Source organism: Tamandua tetradactyla, chromosome 11, assembly GCF_023851605.1.
Source record: "Tamandua tetradactyla isolate mTamTet1 chromosome 11, mTamTet1.pri, whole genome shotgun sequence".
NCBI classification, from domain to species: Eukaryota; Metazoa; Chordata; class Mammalia; order Pilosa; family Myrmecophagidae; genus Tamandua; species Tamandua tetradactyla.
The window spans coordinates 38,366,863-38,389,290 of NC_135337.1; the positions used below are offsets into that span (position 1 = coordinate 38,366,863).

Consider the following 22,428-nt stretch of genomic DNA (forward strand, 5'->3'; position numbering starts at 1 on the left):
TAAACACTGACCTTGGTGTTGCTGTGAAGGTCTTTTGTAGATGTGATTATAACATCTGTAATCACTTGACTTTAGTAGCCCTCTAATCTTTATCTCAATTTCTATCAACTTTATCTCTATCTCTATCCTACTGGTTCTATTTTTCTGGAGAACATTGACTGATACCAAAACCTATACTAAAATTCCATGCATTTCAAGTAAGAGGGAGTTTCAATGCTGTTGCTGGTAACAGAAAAGGCTACATGAAGGAGAAAGAATTTTGAATAGTCGATAGGATTTTAACACACAACAAGGGGAGAAAAGGGAGCGTTTTAGACAGAAGAAATGCATGGCCTAGTGGATGGAAGCTGTCAGGACACAGTGGACTTGGAGAACAATTAAGTGTGGTAATTTGGTTGGAGCATAAGGCATCACAACGGGGGAAATGAGAAATAAGGCTGGAAAGAAAGGTGGTGGCAGTTTTTAACTTTACGGACTGTGAAGAGATAGTAAAATTTCTAAGGAAGAAACTGACAATTGATATTGATTGTGAATTCAAGGTGATCACAAATGTGTCAAAAGTGACATTCATAATAATGGTTGATGTGAATTGTATATTTACTATATGATATACTAAACATTGTTTTAAGCATGTTAAAATGTTTCTTATTTCCCAGTATTTTATTCAGAAGGCACTAGGAATGGGGGAGACCCGGGTTTGATGCTTGGACCATGCACCACCCTCATTCCTCACCCACCCCTGCAAAAAAAGGCACCAGGAGTGTAAGGGAACTGGAAACTGCTAGTAAGCTAGTAAGAAGCAAAGTCAAGACTCTAACGTCAAAGCTCATACTCTAACCAAAGACCTTGCCCTAAACATGTCTAACAGGCCTTCCTACATTTGTTCTAAGAGATAAACATAGGCTGCCCTAACTGAATATTTCAGGGAAGGAAATGAGGATTGGCTGCAAGTGTAATCATACCATATACCTTGTTCATTTCCCTAAAAGTTGGTGGTTTTTGCTGCCCAAATACATTCATTAATATACCAAACGTTTATGGAACAACTACTTGATTATAGGAACAAGACAGAGTTCCTGACCTCATTGATCATAACATCTTGTGGGATTTTTAAGGTCATTTATTAACTTTTAGTTTATTCATTGAGTTACTGATTCATTAAAAATATTGAGTTTGTCTATGTGCTTACCATTCTGCTTCTTAGAAATACTTATGTTAAATTAGGCAGTAAGCATGTGTGTCAACTCTCAGCATAGAAATGTCCTGAAATATTAAAAATGGATGAACTATATTTACAGGAATATTTTCACCTGAAACGCTGATTTTATTCCAGAGCAGATGGACGTTCCTCCTGAAGCCACTGTAGGTAAGAGCTTCAAGAGCTTCTGCCTTTCATTGTTGCTTATAATTTGGATTAGTTTACTCCCGATGTTGGCAGTACCGTCAAATTGAACCATTCCAACCCAGGATCCATTTTCAATGGTCTGCAGCAGGAAATGTTTGGCTGCTTGATTCATTCGATATAAGCGATTATAATTCTGAACAAAAAAGCAAAAAGAAAACAACCAAATAATGTTCAACAGGAAGAAAATAGGAGATCACATGAAATGGGTGAACATAATCTATTGATAAGAATTTTCTATAAGTAGTAATTGGTCTATTAAGGAAAGAAATTATAAACTTTTTCAATTGATACTTGGAAAATATATTATGGACTAGTATTGCACCAAATTTTGAAGGATGAGTATGAAATAACCAGGTGAAAACTTTTTCTATTCAACTATGAACTCCTCAAGGATATGGACCGTTATTCCCAAAGCATAGCACAATGCCTGTCATAGAGTAGATACTAAATATTGTATAAGAAACGAAAGGCTGGATTTTGCCGTATCTTCTCTAAAAGCCATGGTGTGGCTTTTAGTCTGTCTGAGCATAAGGAGGTAATCCATACAGGCAGTGCAAAGTAAGAACTCTCCTAGTTGATCCTGTTCCTTGATGTGGAATATGGAAATCAGCAGCCCTGAATCCACTCTATCCTCATCTGCCAAACATTTCCAGTATATAATGGGGTATGATTAGAAATAATTTCTATATTTCAATCTCTAGTTCTGATCCCCCAACTAATGCTTTCCTAAAGGGCCTCAAAACTTTTCACAGTAAGCACTCATTTTCTGGAATTAGGTTCGTTCTAGTTAACTCCATTGGCTCTGCTCTTTACTATAATATTTCTCTGCCCCTCCTGAAGTCATAACCATAGGTGACAGGATTTTAGGCTGCCATGAAATTTAGAACAACTCAGATGCAGGTAGAGTGCAGTGTATTTTTTAGCTTTTTAATCACCTACCAGTTTCCTTCATCTAGGAAAAAAAGGCCGTGCAGCTTACCCCCATGCTTCCAGACTTATCAAGAACTAAGCACACAGTTCTTTGAATTATCTTCAGCAATGAGAAGACAGGGGAAGGAGGTGGTGCCTCCATTGGTGTGGTGTGGTTAAAATCCTCAGATTTGCTGATCACTTCCCACGCGCTTCTGAAATTACACTTTTTGTTTTGTAGACTTGGAGCTTCTTGGTTATGGTTTTTTTCATTACAGAATGCAGTGACCTGAAAGATTCGTAAGATGAAAAAGATCATTTTTATTTACCATGAATTCGAAATATAACTACAAACAAAGAAATAAAAATCTGTTTTGCAAATATATTTATTGAATGAAATATGACTCAGTGAGGAATCAACATTATAGCACATTATAGTAAGGTAGATTTTTCAATAATAAAAATAGCAGTAGCAATAATAAGTAATACTAATTGAGTGCTTACTATGTGCCAGCCAATATTCAAAGAATTCTATATTAGTACATCTCATCCCTCAGGTCACCTGGACGGAGATTTAAAAAACATAATAACATGTTTTAAAATAAATTCTAGACACAATGATTGGCATACTTACAGAGTCAATACTTTGCATAAACATTATGGATGCCTTTTCAGTTTGAAATTTATCAGGGAAAAATTGACAGTCTTTTTCATACAGGTTGGTCTGAGGACTAATTTTGCAGTCTCTAGTAAAACAGCTGTTTCCTTGACATTTATGGACTTTATTTATGCCAAAGATATCTGTGGAACACCTGAAAGTATGTGACAGTTAGTTTTTGAAGCAACATAACCATTAACATTTTTGAAAATCTTAAGTGCCTCTATTCATGATGATCATATGTTAAAGTTTTAATTCTTTTATGAGTATCACATAAACCCTATTCTGATAAAAAAATTAAGGTTGTATATCAAGAGCAATATCTGTTTTTCAAGAAATTGCAGGGCTAAACTTTAAGTGTGACTTCCAAGTGTATACAATGGCTGAGTTCTCTGCTGTGGTTCAAGTTGCTGCTGTTTTGCTTAGACTAATGGCTGGAGGCTCCCCTTTTCCATATTCCTCTCTTGCTGACCTCATGGTGGTAAATAAGCTGCGGGCATCTGGAGGAGGGTACCTGTGAAAGCTTTTGTGCTGGTTTGAAGGGATTTATATACCCTAGAAAAGCCGTGTTTAATCCTAATCAAACTTGTGGGAGCAACGGTTTCTTCTAATCCCTATTCAGGACTATAGGTTGGAAACTTGATCAGGTTATCTCCACAGAAATGTGACTCAATCAATTGTGGGTATTAAACTTGATTGGATGGAGATGTGTCTCCACCCATTCTATGTGGGTCTTGATTAATTTACTGGGATACTATAAAAGAGGAGATATTTTAGAGAGAGTTAGTTTTGAGAACAAGGAGAGAGCCATAGAACCATGATAGAATGACCAGAGAAGCACAGAGTCCACCAGCCAGAGACCTTTGGAGATGAAGAAGGAGAAGGCCACTGGGAGCTTCATGAAGCAAGAGGTCTGGAGAGGAAGCTAGTATCATCACTACGCTTGCCACGTGACTTTCCAGTTAAGAGAGAAACCCTGAACATCATCGGCCTTCTTGAACCAAGGTATCTTTCCCTGGATGCCTTATATTGGACATTTCTATATCTTTACTTTAATTGGGACATTTTCTTGGCCTTAAAACTGTAAACTAGCAACTTATTAAATTCCCCATTTTAAAAGCCATTCTTGTTCTGGTATATTGCATTTCAGCAGCCACAAAACTAGAGCAGCATTTATTCTATGTAACCTTGACTTGACATTATTGATAGATTTCTTGTCAGAGAAGATATCCTCAAAAGATTTGGAGGCAGCATAGCTACAATTATGGAGCCAAGGAGCATTGTTATACAGATGGGAAGTGGCTGGAAGAAAAGAGTGAAGTGCTGTCCAGAAGGATAGTAGATTGTACTATAAAAAATGGTCAAGGAGTTGGCCGGCAGCAGTAATTATGGCAGATATGCTGGGATTTGAATATATTGCACCTTTTAAATGTGGTTCTATTTCATATTCAGGAATCAATGATTGGATTTCATTCAGTTATTTAGGGAATCTCCTAAATATATCTATGTTTATATTATCTCCAAACTCATGGAAAATAATGAAGCTACCTATTTTAACAAATATAATGAATCTTCTGTTACAGAGATGAGGCATTTAGGTGGAATGTCATGCTGCCAAATTTACTAAATGTAATACTCTTTAAATGCATGTCCTGTTAGTTTAGTGCACCATCATAGATCAGAGGAATGGCCTACATGGATATCGTGTATCTTTCAACCTATAAAGTTGTGACAAAGCCTTAGTTCCAGCTGAGCATCAAACATTGATTAGGCTGATGCCATCTGCTTTTAACTCAAATATCCCCAACCTTTCTGCTCTCTGGATATCAGAGCCAAAAGGATTGTCTATTATTAACCGTGATGCTAAATTGGTATTTTAAAATGAAGATTATAAATCTTCAAGAAATTCCTATTTAGATTCATGAATCTGGTTAATTTCTTAGTCATCCAACATTGATCATTACTTCTTTGCCTTTTTTGGTCACTCTTGTGAAACCAGAATTACTGTGTTTGTTACAACCCTTCACACATAGAATGCATCTTCAGCTCAAATGAGTACTGGCAGCTATGATAGAGCGCTATAAAATAAGTCAAAATTAGTTACCAAATGCTCTTGAAGTTAGTTTTGTGTTTTTAAATTGACAACCATTTAAGATACATTTTCTAAAGGAACCAGAAGAAATCAGAAATGCACTGTTTCATGATAAAGGATCCATCATTTTCATCATGACAAAATGAGTGGATGGCATTGGGAAAGGAATCAAACTAAAGAAAGTAAAGAACAGTTACAGCTTAAAGTTATTGAAAAAATATAAATGAGCATGCCTTGTTGCTTCAATTTTTCTTGAATTAGAGCGATAGAATGGCTCATCTTCATTGTACTCATCAAACACTCCCCACCGGAGATGGGCCCACTCATGGACAAGCACTCTTCCTGTGGGAAAATATTTCAAACATATGATAATAATTCAAATCACAAAATTTCTCTCTCAAATATTTTAAGAAACTTTTTATTCAGCCAGAAGTATTTAGATTTTAAATAACTGCCAACATTTATGTTTTTGTTAATATGAGCATATTTTATTACATATAAAGCACTTTTCACAGAATTGAAGACTACCAGTAAGGGTAACTTAAAGGATAAAAAGAGAAAGAGGGAGGGGGTACACAGGTAGTTCAGTGGTCTACCATTTAGAAGACCCAGGTTCAATTCCTGGCCCATGCATGTCCAAAAAACAAACAAGCAAAACAAAGAAAGGAAAAACAAACAACAAAATCAACAAATGGTGCTGTAATAACAGATACCCACATGGAGAAAGAATGAAACGTGACTTCCGCCATACATATACAAAGAGAGAGAGAAAGAGAGACAGAGAGAGAAAGAAAGAGAGGGAGAGAAATGGAACAAACTAATATCGATCTGACAAATAAAATTCAAAGGATAAGATGGTAGATTCAAGAAATGCCATTACAGTAATAACTTTGAATGTTAACAGACTAAACTTACTAATTAAATGGTACAGATTGGCAGAATGGATTAAGAAATATAATCTAGCTATATGCTGCTTACAAGAGACTCATCTTAGACACAAGGATACAAATAGATTGAAAATGAAAGGACAGAAAAAGATGTTCCACTCAAGCTGTAACCAAAAGAAAGCAGGAGTATCTATGCTAAAATAAGACAAAAATAGACTTTCAATGTAAAGACACCATAAGAGACAAATAAGGCCAGTATATATTAATAAAAAGGATAATTCACAAAGAAGAAATAACAATCATAAATGTTTATGCTCCCAGTCAAGGAGCTCCAAAGTACATGAGACAAATATTGGCAAAACTGAAAGGAGTGAGAGACATTTCAAAAATAATAGTAGGAGACTTCAGTACACCACTTTCTTCTATAGATGGAACAGCCAGACAGAAGATCAACAAGGAAATAGAGAGCTAAAACAATGTGATAAATAAATTAGACCTAACAGACATATATAGGTCATTATATCACAAAACACCAGGATATACCTTTTTCTCTAGTGCTCATGGAACATTCTACAAGATAGATCATATGCTGGGGCACAAAACAGTGCTTTATAAATTTAAAAACATTGAAATTATTCAAAGCACTTCTCTAATCACCACGGAATGAAGCTGGAGAGCAATAACCACCAAAGAACAAGAACTTTCACAAATATACGGAGATTAAATAGCACACACTTAAACAATCAGTGGGTGAAGAAAAAATTGCTAGAGAAATCAGTAGCTATCTTGAGACAAATGAAAATGAGAATACAATATGTCAGAATTTATGGCATTTGGCAAAAGCTGTGCTGAGAGGGAAATTTATTGCCCTAAATGCCTACATTAAAAAAGAAGAAAGAGCAAAAATCAAGCACTTAGCTGTTCATCTGGAGGAACTTGAGAAAGAACAGCAAATTAAAACCAAAGCAAATAGAAGAGAAATAACAAAGATTAAGCAGAGTTAAATGAATAGGAGAACAAAAGAACAATGGAAAGAATGAATAAAATCAAAAGTTGGTTCTTCGAGAAATTCAATAACATTGATGAGCCACTAGAAAGGCTGACAAAGAAAAAAAGGAAGAGTATGCCAATAAACCAAATAAAAATTGAGAGAGGGAATGTTACCACAGATCCTGAAGAAATAAAAAAAGTCATAAGAAGATACTATGATCAACAATATACCACAAACTAGACAACTTAGATCAAATAGACAAATCCCTGAAAACACACAAACAAGATACACTGACTCAGGAAGAAATAGAAGATCTCAGCAAACCAATCACAAGTAAAGAGATTCAATCAGTCATCAAAAATCTTCCTACAAAGAAAAGCCCAGGGTCAGATGGTCTTACAGGAGAATTTTATCAAACATTCCAAAAAGAACTAGCACCAATCCTGCTCAAACTTTTCCAAAATTAAAAAAAAATTTTTATTAATTAAAAAAATAACAAGAAAGAAACACAAACATTCTGAATATATGCTCCTTCCGTTCTACATGTATCATCAGTAATTCACAATATTATCATAATGTTGCATATCATTATCATGATAATTTCTTAGAACATTTGCACCAATTCAGAAAAAGAAATAAAAAGACAACAGAAAAATAAAACGAAAACAGAAAAAAACTTTTACATACCATACCCCTTACTCCTCCCTTTCATTGATCACTAGTATTTCAAACTAAATTTATTTTAACATTTGTTCCCCTATTATTTATTTTTATTCCATATGTTCTACTCGTCTGTTGACAAGGTAGATAAAAGGAGCATCAGACACAAGGTTTTCACAATCACACAGTCACATTGTGAAAGCTATATCATTATACAATCATCATCAAGAAACATGGCTACTGGAACACAGCTCTACATTTTCAGGTAGTTCCCTCCAGCCTCTCCATTACATCTTGGATAACAAGGTGATATCTACTTAATGTGTAAGAATAACCTCCAGGATAACCTCTTGACTCTGTTTGGAATCTCTCAGCCATTGACACTTTGTCTCATTTCACTCTTCCCCCTTTTGGTCGAAAAGGTTTTCTCAGTTCCTTGATGCTGCATCTCCGCTTATTCTGGGATTTCTGTCCCACATTGCCAGGAAGGTCCACACCCCTGGGAGTCATGTCCCATGCAGAGAGGGGGAGGGTGGTGAGTTTGCTTGTTGTGTTGGCAGGAGAGAGAGGCCGCATCTGAGCAACAAAAGAGGTTCTCTTGAGGGTGACTCTTAGGCCTAATTTTAAGTAGGCTTGACCTATCCTTTTTTGGGGCTAGGTTTCATATGAACAAACCCCAAGACTGGCCTATAGCTTTGGTTGTCCACACTGCTTGCGAGAATATCAAGAATTCAACCTGGGGATGTTGAATTTTCCCCGTTCTCACCATTCCCTGAAGGGGTATTTGCAAATACTTTTCCGCTCACTGATCAAGTCACTCTGGGATTCATCGGGGCATCACTCTGGACAAACCAACAAAATCTCATGTCCTACCCAAGGTTCCATTACTTATGTTGTTCAACCAACTATCTACATAAGTTATATTAGGAGATGCACTAGTCAAAATATACATTTTGTACCAAATAAGCATTTTTTGCTTTAGTCTCCCACATAAGTTGAAATTTTAAAATGTTAATTACCATCTATTTTCAGCACCCTGCAGTAATGATGTTCCTTTGTTCTTCCTCATGCAAAAACATTTTTAAATTTGTACATTTAGTCAGTATCATTATACACTCTAGGCATTCCTAGATTATACCATCTCAGTGTTTATTGTCTATCTTTCTTTCCGATTTCATTTATGCCCCCAGCCCTCCTCCCTCTACCATTCTCACATTCAGCTTCATTCAGTGTTTTAACATAACTGTATTACAGTTAGGTAGTTGTACTGTCCATTTCTGAGTTTTTATATTCAATCCTGTTGTACAATCTGTATCCCTTCAGCTCCAGTTACCCAATATCTTACCCTATTTCTATCCTGATGGTCTCCATTGCCAACAAAATATTCCAAGTTTATTCACTAATGTCAGTTCATATCAGTGAGACTATACAGTATTTGCCCTTTTTTTTTTGGCTAATCTCACTCAGCATAATGTCCCCAAGGTCTACCCATGTTGTTACATGCTTCATGACTTTATTCTGTCTTACAACTGCATAATATTCCATCGTATGCATATGCCACAGTTTGTTTAGCCACCCATCTGTTGATGGACATTTTGGCTGTCTCCATTTCTTGGTAATTGTAAATAATGCTGCTAAAAACATTGGTGTGCAAATGTCCGTTTGTGCCCCTGCCCTCATGTCCTTTGAGTAGAGACAGCATATAGATGGGTCCTGTTTTTAATCCATTCTGCCAGACTATGTCTTTTTTTTTTTTTTTCAGACTATGTCTTTTGATTGGGGAGTTTAATCCATTAACATTCAGTGTTATTACTGCATGGGTAGTACTTTCTTCTACTATTTTGTTTTCTGGATTTTATATGTCATATCTTATTTTCCTTCTTTTTACTCATAGTCTTCCTTTCTACACTCTTCTCCACACCTCTTTCTTTTGTGTTTTCATATCTGTCTCTAGTGCTCCCTTTAGTATTTCTTGCAGAGCTGGTCTCTTGGTCACAAATTCTCTCAGTGATTTTTTGTCTAAAAACGTTTTAATTTCTCCCTCATTTTTAAAGGACAATTTTGCTGGATATAGAATTCTTGGTTGGCAGTTTTTCTCTTTAGTAATTTAAATATATCATCCCACTGTCTTCTCGTCTCCATGGTTTCTGCTGAGAGATCTACACAGAGTCTTATTGGGCTTCCCTTGTACATGATGGATTGCTTTTCTCTTGCAGGTTTCAAGATTCTCTCTTTCTGTTTGACCTCTGACATTCTGATTAGTAAATGTCTTGAAGTACGTCTATTTGGATCTATTCTCTTTGGGGTACCCTGCACTTCTTGGATCTTTAATTTTAGGTCTTTCATAAGAGTTGGGAAATTTTCAGTAATAATTTCCTCCATTAGTTTTTCCCCTCCTTTTCCCTTCTCTTCTCCTTCTGGGACACCCACAACATGTATATTCATGTACTTCATATTGTCTTTCAATTCCCTGAGTCCCTGCTCATATTTTTCCATTTTTTCCCTATATTTTCTTTTTCTTGCTGGATTTCACATGTTCCATCCTCCAGTTCACTAATCCTATGTTCTGTCTCTCGAAATCTACCATTGCTGGTTTCCATTGTTTTTTTCATCTCATCTACCTAGCCTTTCATTCCCATAAGTTCTGTGATTTGTTTTTTCAGACTTTTGGTTTCTTCTTTTTGTTCATTCCTTGCCTTCTTTATATTCTCCCTCAATTCATTGATTTGGTTTTTGATGAAGTTTTCCATGTCTGTTTGTATATTCTGAATTAATTGTTTCAGCTCCTGTATGTCATTTGAATTGTTGGTTTGTTCCTTTGATTGGGCCATCTCTTCAATTTTCCTAGAGTGAATTGTTATTTTTTGCTGGTGTCTAGGCATTTAATTACCTTAATAAGTTTATTCTAGAGATTGTTTTCACTTTTTTTACCTAGGGTTTTCTTGATGGATGAATTTGTTGTCTATCTGTTCTTTGACATTCAGTTCAGCTTTATCTGGACCTCTAGCTTAAGTTTTGTTTAACAGAGGAGAATTTTTCAGTTCTTGTTTTCTTGTTTCTTGCCATGTTTATATGGTGCCTCCCCCCACCCCACCACTGCCACGCACACTTAGGAGGGTCTACTTAGGTATTATAGACCCCAGCCAGATTTTCGCAGACCAAACTGGCCTCCTATCAGGAGGAAAGAGTCACCCGTGTTGGTTTTCCCTGAGGATGAGACCCAGCAGTTTGAAAGACTTTCCTGTGAAGTCTCTGGGCTCTGTTTTTCTTATCCTGTCCAGTATGTGGTGCTTGTCTGCCTGCAGGTCCCACCAGCATAAGATGATGTGGTGCCTTTAACTTTGGCAGACTCTCCCTGCTGGGAGCATGGCGGAGACAGAGGAGAGGTTGTAGGCTGGTTTTAATGGCTTCAAATTACCAAGCCCTGGTGTCTGAATTCCTTGAGGGAGGAATTCCACCTGAGTTTGGCTTCACCCCTCCCCTGGGGAAGGTACAGGCTCCAGAAAAGCCCCAAAATGAGCTTGTTTCTGCTTATACCTGGGGCAGTTGCAGTCCGAGAAGCCCCACTGCTGTATTCAAAGGCAGCCAAGCCTTTGTAGAAACATAGCCACAAAAACCTCTGTTTCCTTCTTTTTTTTTTCTTTTTCCATCAGGCTTGCCCCCTTGGCACTGGGGCAAAAATGAATGACCTCTGCTTTGACCAGGTTCTCCTGAGCTGGGGGTCTATTTTTTTTTTTTTTTTTTTTTTTTTTTTTTAAAGAGAGAGGGAGGAAGGGAAGGAAAGACACAGAAGGAAGGAAGGATGGAAGGGAGGAAGAAAGGGAAACATTTTTAAACATTTTCTTGTTTTATTATATTTTGTTTGTTTGTTTTTTACATGGGCTGGGGCCGGGAATCGAACCGGGGTCCTCCGGCACGGCAGGCAAGCACTCTTGCCCGCTGAGCCACCGCGGCCCGCCCTGGGGGTCTATTTTTAGTAGTCAGAATTTGTTAATCAGTTTCACAATTGGCGTTTGATTATGCTCAGCCCCTACTGCTGGTAAAGTCTCTTTCCTTTCCTCTCTGGGAAGCAACTTGTGGGGGAGGGGGACCAGCCTCCCTGGCTTGGGGAACTCATGGTTCTGGGGAGGCTCACAGCCAGTCCAGCTGGTCCGGTCTGGGGTATGCTGTGTGTCTGGTCACTGAGATGGCCCCAGGAGCAGTTCTGTACTGTTTCTGGTTATTTAGTAGTTGTTCTGGAGGACGAACTAAAATGCGCACCTTGTTAAGCCGCCATCTTGGCCCAGAACTTTTCCAAAAATTTAAGAAAAAAGAATGCTACTTAACTCATCATTTTATGAAGTTAGTATCACTTTAACAACAAAAAACAGATAAATATGCTATAAGAAAGAAAAACTACAGGTCAATCTCCCAAATGAACACAGATGCAAAAATTCTCATCAAAATACTAGCAAATTGAATTCAACAACACATTAGAAGAATTATACACCACAACCAAGTGGGGTTTATACCAAGAATGCAAGGATGGTTCAACACAAGAAAATCAGTTAATGTAGTACAGCACATTAACAAACCAAAAGGGAAAAATCACATGATCACCTTGATTGATGCTGAAAAGGCATCTGACAAAATTCAACATCCTTTTCTGATAAAAATACTTAAAAAGCTAACTTTTTAACCAAAGGTAATTTCCTCCATATGATAAAGGGAATATATGAAAAACCCACAGCCAGCATCATACTAAATGGTTAGAGATTGAAAGCTTTCCCCCTAAGATCAGGAACAAGACAAGGATGCTCTCTGTCACCACTATTATTCAACATTGTACTAGAAGTTCTTGCTAGAGCAATCAGGCAGGACAAAGAAATAAAAGGCATCCAAGTTGGAAAGAAAGATGTGAAACTTTCATTATTTGCAGCAGATACGATACTAGACTTGGAAAATCCTGACTACAACAAAGTTACTTGAGCTAACAAACAAATTTAGTAAGGTGGCAGGATATAAAATGAATGTGCAAAAATCAGAAATGTTTCTATACACAAGCAATGACCTAACTGAGGAATCAATTAAAGAAAAAAATCTATTCAAAATAGCAACAAAAAGAATCAAGTACCTAGGAATGAACTTAATTAGGGATATAAAGGACTTGTACACAAAAAACTACATAACATTGCTAAAAGAAGATCTAAATAGGTGGAAAGACATTCCCTGCTCATGGTTAGGAAGGTTAAATGTAGTTAGGATGTCAGTTCTACCCAAACTGATCTACAGAGTCAATGCAGTACCAATAAAAATTCCAACAACCTATTTTGAAGACTTGGAAAAGCAGTTAGCAAATTCATCTGGAATTTGCTAGTTAGCAAATTCAACAACCTACTTTGAAGATTGGGAAAAACTAGTTAGCAAATAGCTAAAAGCAGCCTACAAAAAAAGAACAAAGTGGGGGGATTAACACTTTCTGATTTTAAAACTTATTGTAAAGCCACAGTGGTCAAAACAGCATGGTACTGGCACAAAAACAGAAGTATTGACCAACAGAATTGAATTCAGAGTACTGAGACAGACCACTAAATCTATGGTCAACTGACCTTCAATGAGGCCCGCAAATCCACTGAACTCAGACAAAATAGTCTTTTCAATAAGTGGGTATGGGAGAACTGGATATCATTAGCCAAAAGAATAAAAGAGTACCATTACCTTACCCTCTATACAAAAATTTACTCAAATTGGATCAAACACCTAAATATAAGAACCAGTACTATAAAGCTCCTGAAAGAAAATCTAGGGAAATATCCTCAAGACCTAGTAATAGGAGGGAGCTTCCAAAACTTTATACCCCGAAGCACAAGCAACAAAAGAAAATATAGATAAATTGGAATTCCTCAAAATCAAATGCTTCTGCACCTCAAAATATTTTGTTAAAAATGTGTAGAGGCAACCAACTCAATGGGAGAAAATATTTGGAAATCACACATTGTATAAAGGTTTAATATGCTGTATACATAAAGAAATCATATAGCTCAACAACAAAAGAACAAACAAACCAATTATAAAATGGGCTAAAGATTTGAATAAGTATTTTTCTGAAGAGCAATACAGATGGCTAAAAAGCACATGAAAACATGCTCATTTTCATTAGGTATAAAGGAAATGCGGATCAAGACTACAATGAGATACCACCTCACATGCATAAGAATGGCTGCTACTGAACAAACAGGAAACTACAAATGTTGGAGAGGATGTGGATAAATTGGGACACTTATACACTGCCAGTAGGAACGTATAATGGTACAGCCACTTTGCAAGACAGTTTGGCGATTCCTCAGAAAACTGATTATTGAGTTACCCTATGACCCAGAATACCACTACTCTCTCTCCCTATCTCTCTCTCTCTCTCTATACCTAGAAAAACTGAAAGCAGTGACACAAACAGACTTTTGTGATGTTCATCCAGCATTTTTCCCAGTTGCCAAAAGATGGAAACAACCCAAGTGCCTATCAACAGATGAGTGCATTAACAACATGTAGTATATACATATGATGGAATATAATACAACAGTAAGATGAAATGATGTCCTGAAGAAGAGGACGAGATGGATGAATCTTGAAGACATAATGCTAAGTGAAATAATCCAGGCACAAAAGGATAGATAGATAATGTATGATTCTACTTTTATGACCATGGTAAAGGGAACATTAGAGGTTTATAATACAGAATATAGGGGACCTAGATATACATGGAAACTAGAGATGGGTGAATGGTTAGCTAGTGAGATTGAATTTGAATGTAAGGGAATAGATAGTTGGGAAGGTGGTTCACTATTGGTTCTATGAGTAATATTACTATATTGAAGGTGAACATAATTGAAGGGTTGTATAGATCTATGTATCCCACCACTGAACACTACAAATATAAATAAGTTCTTGCATGAACTATTTCAAAGGTATGAATCTTGTATAAAAAGTGCATAATTTGGGGTATGGGGGGGGAAAACTGCTGTTATATGCAGTGGGTTATGTTTAACAGGAAAACATCAACAGTACCATAGCAATACCAGGGGTAAATAATGGGGGGAGGCACAAGAGTAAAGGGGAAGTTTCGATTTTCTGTTTGGTGAGGGTGTGTTTATTGGTTATCTTTTCTTGGGGACAATGAAATTATTTAAAATTGAGAGTATCGATGGGTTGTTGATGTTAGACATTATACATGATGCCCAAAGAATGGAGGTGACTGAAGGATGCACTGACTGAGAAGTAGATTGGCAAACGATGGTGTATACATATGATTGAATATTGCGCTGCTACAAAAAGAAATAAAGTCATGAGGCATACAATGCTATGAAAGAATATGTGGGACATTTGATAAGGCAAAATAAGCCAGAAACAAAAGAGCAAATATTGTATGGTCTTAATAGAAAATACTTTTAAGAAAATAGGGTCCTAGATTGTAAGCTCTTATAACAGTCACATTTAGTCTGGAGTGGTAATTGTTATTTCTGGACTTTGAGAGGCTGCTTTATATATGTATAACCTGGTATTTAGAAATAAGAATGGAGCTGATCAGGTCAGGATTAAGGTAATTCAGAAAACAGGGGTAAGGAAGACATTGCCTGTATTTTAGAACTTCATCCACTCTTTGAGATCAAAGGAGGAAAGGCTTATTTGTCCTGAACCTAAATTTTCTGTAGCACATAATCTAACTCAACCTGTCTGGATATATCATTTAAGAAATCCAAACACAGGGAGCCCAGAATAAGAATGAAAGCCTTTAATCCTGTATAGCTTAATGTAATGCCTGGATACACCCCAGGGTACATTAAGCAGATAACCAAAAAGTACTGGCAAAGTCCCTTGAGGGATGGGAGAAAAAATATGGGACTATTCAAATTTACCATCGGGGAATCCCCTGACACTGTGTCAAACTTTAGGGACACCCAAATCAATAGGCCAAGCCCTTGATCTTGAGCCTTGCTGTTGTGAAGCTTATGTATGTAGTAGAGAAGCTTAGCCTACCTATAGGTATGCCTAAGTGTTACTTCTGGAGGACATCTTTTGTTGCTCAGATGTGGCCTCTCTCTCTAAGCACAACTCTGCAAATGAAATCATTGCCCTTCTGCCTACATGGGACATGACATCCAGGGATGAAAGTCTCCCTGGCGGCATGGGAGATGACTCCCAGGGATGAGTCCAATCCTGGCACCATGGAATCATCTATGCCATCCTGACCAAAAGAGGGGAAAGACGTGTAACAAATAATGTACACATTTGTTCTCAGTAGCTGAGAGAGTTCAAATAGAGTCGAAAGGCTACTCAGAAGGTCACTCTTATGCAAGCTTCAGTTAGACATTTCTCCCTATCGTAGCTTGCCAAACCCCAGCCCAAACCATTCCTGTCAATCTTAAAGAACACCTAGGGCATTATATAAGATTCTACAAAAGTTCCATGCACTAGGATAACTTTCCAGAAACCTACAACCTCTAGATGGATCGCTGTACCAGATAAGTCCTGAAAGGCAGAGGGGCCAGCCTTTCTAGAACATCAACTAGTTCCAGCCCCCTATCCCATATTATTGATAGACCCTTCTAACATGAAAAAGTTAGAATGGGCATAGCCCAAATACCCATAAAGAGTGGGATAGAAACATCAAAGGTGATGGTGGAGTTATACTGAGAAGATAGGGTTTAACAAATGAGTATGAGTGCTGAATCATTACATTGATATTTCTTTTTGTCTCCAGTATCTTACAGCAGCTAGGAGCAAAAACCTAAAATTGTGGAATTGTAACCTATATTAAACTCTGAAATCTGTTCTATAGCTAATTTTGTACTGTGCTTTGAAATTTATTGCTTTTTTGGATAAATGTTATCTTTCACAAAACAGTCGATTGTGACGATAAGTGCACAGCTATATGATGATATTGTGAACCATTGATTGTACACTTTGGATGATTACGTGGTATGTGAAGATATAATATATATCACTGAAAAATTTAAAAAATGTAATGAGAGCCATTAGGAAAAGAATGTCTAAAAATTCTCCTTAGAGCCATGATTATGAAATTAGAAAGTTAAGAACCATTATAATATTCTCTATATAATTGTGGTGAAGTTGAAATGAAATAGTAAGCATTAATCATATAACCAAAGCTTCTGTTGCCTCCAGCCACAGTGAGCTTCTGCATGGGTTATCAAAATGTTCTCTCTTGTTATTGTTGTTTTGTTATTATTTGCTATTATTATTACATAATGATATAGGTTTTGAGAGCAGTTTTACTAATCTTATTTTTCAAAAGGGCTTGCTGTTTTTATGGCATGGTTTTGCAGAATATGAACTCATTCAACACACATATATCACATTATGGCAGAAACACCTACATAAATGGAATATGAAAAACTGTCATAAGTGAAGAAGGCTGAAGTGGTGAGTGGGTAAAAATCATGAGCTCAGGCAGAGACTTTGATCTGAAAAGTTGGAGGAAGCTCTCCTCTTCTAAGACAGTTTGGAGGCGATGATGGTGAAGGTAGAAGAGAGAGTTTGGAAATAGAGAGACAGAAGGCAGGAGCCTCTGTTTTCTTAATGAGGACATCTGCCAATTGATGGAGATGATAACAGTGTATAGTGATCTCAAGAAAAATGGTAGAAGTTTTAGAACAGCTACTATGAGGTATGAGAAAAGGGAGCTGGGAGGTAGCAAGTAAAGATATTTTTGAGCAGCGTCAAGGGCTTTGCTGAACTTGGAAAACATATTTTTGTAATGATACCAATTAGTATTGTAATTTTCTTCCACAATCTCAGAAATATATTACAGGAGCTAAAATGAAACTGGGTTATATAGTTCAGAACTAGGGATAAAAGAAGTCAAGGAATTGAGCTATTTATACTTGTAATTTACATGAGTGATGTTTTTGAAAAAAGTAGAGGCTAGAAGGGAATGGTTGACTGAGACAAGCTGGCCAAAAGGATTAGAGGTGTCATGGAAAACACAGTCAGGATCACGTTTGTGTTGGTGAACAGGTCTTAATAATAAGGAAAGTCACTTAATGAATGCTTATTGAAAAGGCAGTGGAAGCGAAAGAGACAATTCTGGGATACGAAAGTTCAAGGTTTTCAATGGGTAGAAGACATTTGAGCTGGCTTTCCTTTTTTTTAATTTAGTAACATGTTAAATCAATTTTTTTTACATTTTTTATTGTAAAATATAACATATATACAAAGCAAGAAAGAAAAAAGCAATACTTTTCAAAGCACACTTCAACAAGTAGTTACAGAGCAGATCCCAGGGTTTATCATGGGCTACTATGCCACCATCTCAGATTTTTCCTTCTAGCTGCTCCTAAACACTAGAGGCTAGAAGGAACATTATGATAGTAATTCAGCAGTCACACTTGTCTGTTAAATACCATTCTCTTTGCCATACCCCCTCCTTTTTCTCCTGATCCCAATCTATAGGGATCTTTGGACAACATCCATACTGACTTTTTCATGTTAAGAAGCAGTATCAAGCTACACAGAACTATAAGGCCTCATTCCCACTCTGGACCCCAGGATTGTGTGTTGTTCAACTGAGCCATCCAAACAAATTGATTTAGATTATGTGTTACAGAAAATTTAGGTTCTAGACATAATAAACCTTTCTGCCTTTGGTCCTGTATAGTAGGTGAAGTTCTAGTGTAATATACTATCGCCTTTTACCCTGATTTGAGTTAGTCCCAACCAGATTGGCCTGGATTTTTACTCTGATTGAGGCCTGATTTCCTCTTCGGTGGTAGCTATTATGCATAGCTATGCGAGCCTTCAGGCCACAGCATCCCATCTCTGCAGGCCCTCCTTTTAACAACGATTTGCATTTTTATCTGAAATATGACATGCTTTGAGTTTACTTGGACAAACGGTTTTAACTTTTAGGTTGAACTAGATGAAATTTTTGTATGTCAAATGGTTGATTTCCTCTGGCTCAACCAAATAGAAGAATAATATCAGAAACTAACAGCCTATGAGTGTTTTCTGTTGACCATGAACTAGCATCATGGCTTTTTCCAGATTTCTATGCATGTATTTTCCATGGAGCAGGCATAAGATTGATTAATCTCCAGCATGGAGCTAAAAGGTATATCATGAGAAAAACATGTATTGTTGTTGCCCTGTGTTCAAAATTTCCACCACTTGCCAAGTACCAGACACTATACAGAGTCCGTTTACATGGATTAAGTAATTTAATGTTTTCAACAATTTTACAAGATAGAAATTCCTATATTCACCATTTTTCAGATTTAAGCCCAGAAGTAAATCACTTGTCTAAGGTCACACACAACTTATAAAGTAGGGGAGCTAATATTTGGCACTAGGTAGTCTGACTCCAGGGTTTACACAATAACCTGGGTACAAAGTTGCTTGTTGCAAGTATGGCAAATTATGCATTTTTAACCAAAATTCCTACCTGATGGTCCATATTCATTTTGTTTCTTTCCAAGTACAAAGTCAGGAGTGAAATGAATAAATTCTCCCTTTTCTTCACAGTCAGTGAAGTGTCTTGTATAAGGTTCATCTCTACCAGGGAGGGTAGGTGGTGCAACTAAAACATCAGCCTGTGAATGTGTAAAAGGATAATTAAAATATCAGAAATAAAAATGACAACATCTAGTCTGAAAAACTTTGACAACAATCAGTTTGAGACAATATCAGAAAATGTAATTTTTTCTGAGAAACTTTTGAGTCTTACGTGCATGTAGCTCTCCAGTTTTGGCCTCTTGTATTGAGGGTTTGCCTTCCAATTTTCAGGAATTAATATAGATACATTTCTGAAAAAAAACCTTTTTTGTGTGGCTTCAAAAAGGTAAGTAGAAGCTGTAGTCACCATGACCTATTATTAAAAAAGAGAAAAAAAATAAGTCAAGAGGGCCATGACTGAATGAGCATGAGTTCATTATAGGCATTTCCCACTTTGAGTGAATAAGAAAACCAACTGACTGATGTGTGGGGTCTCTGCTTCATATTCTCACTGTACCCCTTGTATCTAAAATTACAGCTTAATCTTGCACAACTAAAGGCTTTTAAGTATTTTATAATCTTACATCAATAGGCACATGCTTCTCTTTGATATTAAGAGGAAGTATTTGCTATGATAAAGAGTGTGGACTTTGGAGTCATCTAAACTTGGTGTCAATCCCAGCTATATTACTTTCTCTGACTGTTAAACATTAACCAATTAATGTAATTGCTCAGAACTTCAATTTCCTCATTTCACAAAAGAACTATTACTACCTACCTTTAAGATGGGCATAAAGATGGAATGAAGTGTAAAGTGCTTGAAGGTAGGTGTCAATAAAACAATTGATATCATTACCATTTATAAGAAGTCTTTCTAGTGAACAGGCTTAGGTGATGAAAACTGAGGTGACAGTCCTTAGGGATAGGTTATATGAGAGGTTTCAGAGATACAAGAATGGTGACAGTAAGAGGTGGCTAGGTTGGGAGTCCTGGGGATGGGTGATGGAAAAATTCATAGGTGAAGCAGAGCTTTTTGTTCTGCCAACAAGATGAAAATATCACCTTGCATTGTTCGATATTTCAGAGCTCAAGAATATAATGAGGAATAAGATAAAGTCTCCTTCCCTAGAACCTACTATCCAGTGGGGGAAACAAACATTGAAAGTCACTCACGATGATCTATTTTCCATGATCACATTTATTGAATGACTGAGGAATTCTAGGCATCAAATTAAGATGTCAACCTCTTCATTTTTGCTGGCAGCTTCCTATTCTGCAGTGTTATTTCTTCAGTGAAGACCCTCTTTCTTCATGATGTTTACTGGCTAAACACAAGCTCACACGGAACTCTTCTTCTTCATGAATTCCAGAGCTCTTTTTCCAGTTCTTTTGCAAAGTCCAGTGCTCTGACTCACATGTACTGAATGAGATCACCATGCTAATTGGCTTTTGAGCAATGGGAGCCATCACAAGGCTAGAGTTCTGAGAACTGAAGGTCCAGAGGATTGCCTGAGGGTATAGAAAAGTTCTTTGTAGAACTCCCAGAGTAGATTGGTTTCTTTTGCCCTGCCTTAAAGTGGATGACCTAATTCTCTCTTTGCTGACTAAGGATGCCTGTACACTTTTTTGTTTAGAGAACTTTAGGTTTCAACAGCTTGTCACTTTCTGCCTAAAGTGATGGATCTACTATACCTGTTCTATAAAAATATATTTGATGGTTTGAATTACAAAAGTAGGGCCATGACATATGTTTGTGTGTGTTGTATACTGTATACTTCCAAAGGATGTTACTTATTCTTAGTCCCCATGACCTTATGTGACTGTCTTGGATAATAATAGATTCTCAGGTGATGGAGCGATTTCAAACATCCCCATCAAAGGACTATGATCCCTGGGGTATCCTGTGGGTGGCTTATAATGGTTCCCACAGGATCTCCAAGCAGAATTCCTATGCTATTCCTTTTAAATTTCTTCTCAGAAATCCTATATCCCAGTTGGATCAGAGGAGTATAAGATATTATTTTAAAAAGTAAGTACTTTTGAACCAAGAAGAAACATAAACATGAAGAAAAGAGAAATTGAAGAATCTTATGTACTGGATTATAAACTAATTCAGCATAAATCTTATGCTGGTCACATGGTTTCCAGGAATGGGGTCAAGACCACAAACTGGTTCACCACTTTCACACAAAAGTGGGATTTTTGCCCACTTATCAGAGCCAGGATTCAAATCCTGGTCTGTTGTGTTTCAAAGTCAATGTGCTTAATTATTATACAATCCCTGGATTTTAACTCTGCCTGTGACAGTTCTTGTGACTTTGGATAAACCATTCAGCCTCTTTTCTGTAAAACAAGTCTGACAATATTTCACAAGGTTGCTATGACGGTTTGATAAGGAGATATAAACATAAGGGTTTTGTAGAATGCTAGGAGAATGTTAGGAATCACTGTATAATTAAGGCTTAGCCATTTAGAGTTGAGTTTCTACCAACTGTGTGCAAAAGAGGGCTATTTTAACAAATTTGTTGCTGCTACAAATAATTTTCCCAAATACTGATTTTTGAGGTTCAGAAAAGTTTGAAACAGAATTTGCTGTCCTTAGACACTAAGATGCCACCATTCAGAATCAGCCATAGTAACTGCTCTTCAAGTATGTGTTCTTCAGTAAAAGGAATCTTAATCTTCACTTGGAATTTAAATGGTGTCAATAAGTGAATAACTTTTTGAAGGTTAATTTTATGTGTCAATGTAGCTAATTATGCTGTTCAGCTGTTTTGGTCAAGCACTAACCTAGATATTGCTGTGGAGGTACTTTTTTAGATGGGATTAGCATAAGCAGTCAATTGACTCTAAGTAAAGGAGTTTACCCCCCATAATGTGAATGATTCTCATCCAATCAGTTGGAAGCCTTAAAAGCAAAAAACTGAGAGATCCAGAAAGAAGAAATTCTGCATCAAGACTAAATCCTCTACTTTTCTCTGAATTTCCACTCCCCTGGCCTCCCCTGCAGATTTCAGACCCAGACTCAAACATCATTCTTATCAGAATTTCTTGTTTGCTGGCTTCTGCTACGAAATTTAGCTCATGACTTCAACATCACTCTTAGAGGAATTTTCTGCCCTGTGAAAATCTACCTGTCCTACAGAGTTTGGCTTTGCCAGCCCCACAGTCATGTGAACCAATTCTTTATAATCCTCATCTCTATCTCTCTATCAATATACTGTTGGCTCTGTTTCTCTGGGGAACCCCAGTAAAAACTCTGTGCTGCAATAGAGTTTATATAAGATGAGTGAAAAATTATGGCCACAGAATCACCTATTCACAATTCAGGCCATGTCC

At 37.0% G+C, this 22,428-nt stretch overlaps 1 protein-coding gene and 1 long non-coding RNA gene across 2 annotated transcripts in view; one reads left to right on the forward strand and one right to left on the reverse strand.

The window, feature by feature from the left end:
• The window catches only part of LOC143650077 (uncharacterized), a 132,515-nt gene that overhangs the window by 43,156 nt on the left and 66,931 nt on the right, over window positions 1–22,428 (forward strand). Inside the window, exon 2 of the long non-coding RNA XR_013159345.1 lies at window positions 1,299–1,366. This is a non-coding gene — a long non-coding RNA (uncharacterized LOC143650077). The remainder of the gene's footprint in view (window positions 1–1,298; window positions 1,367–22,428) is intronic.
• CLCA4 (chloride channel accessory 4) overlaps window positions 1–22,428 on the reverse strand; it is a 36,831-nt gene that overhangs the window by 13,161 nt on the left and 1,242 nt on the right. Inside the window, exons 2-7 of the mRNA XM_077120380.1 lie at window positions 19,322–19,462; window positions 19,040–19,187; window positions 5,298–5,406; window positions 2,949–3,126; window positions 2,385–2,603; window positions 1,311–1,538 (exon numbers count right to left, since the gene is read on the reverse strand). Coding sequence (XP_076976495.1) covers window positions 1,311–1,538; window positions 2,385–2,603; window positions 2,949–3,126; window positions 5,298–5,406; window positions 19,040–19,187; window positions 19,322–19,462 — 1,023 coding nt within the window. The remainder of the gene's footprint in view (window positions 1–1,310; window positions 1,539–2,384; window positions 2,604–2,948; window positions 3,127–5,297; window positions 5,407–19,039; window positions 19,188–19,321; window positions 19,463–22,428) is intronic.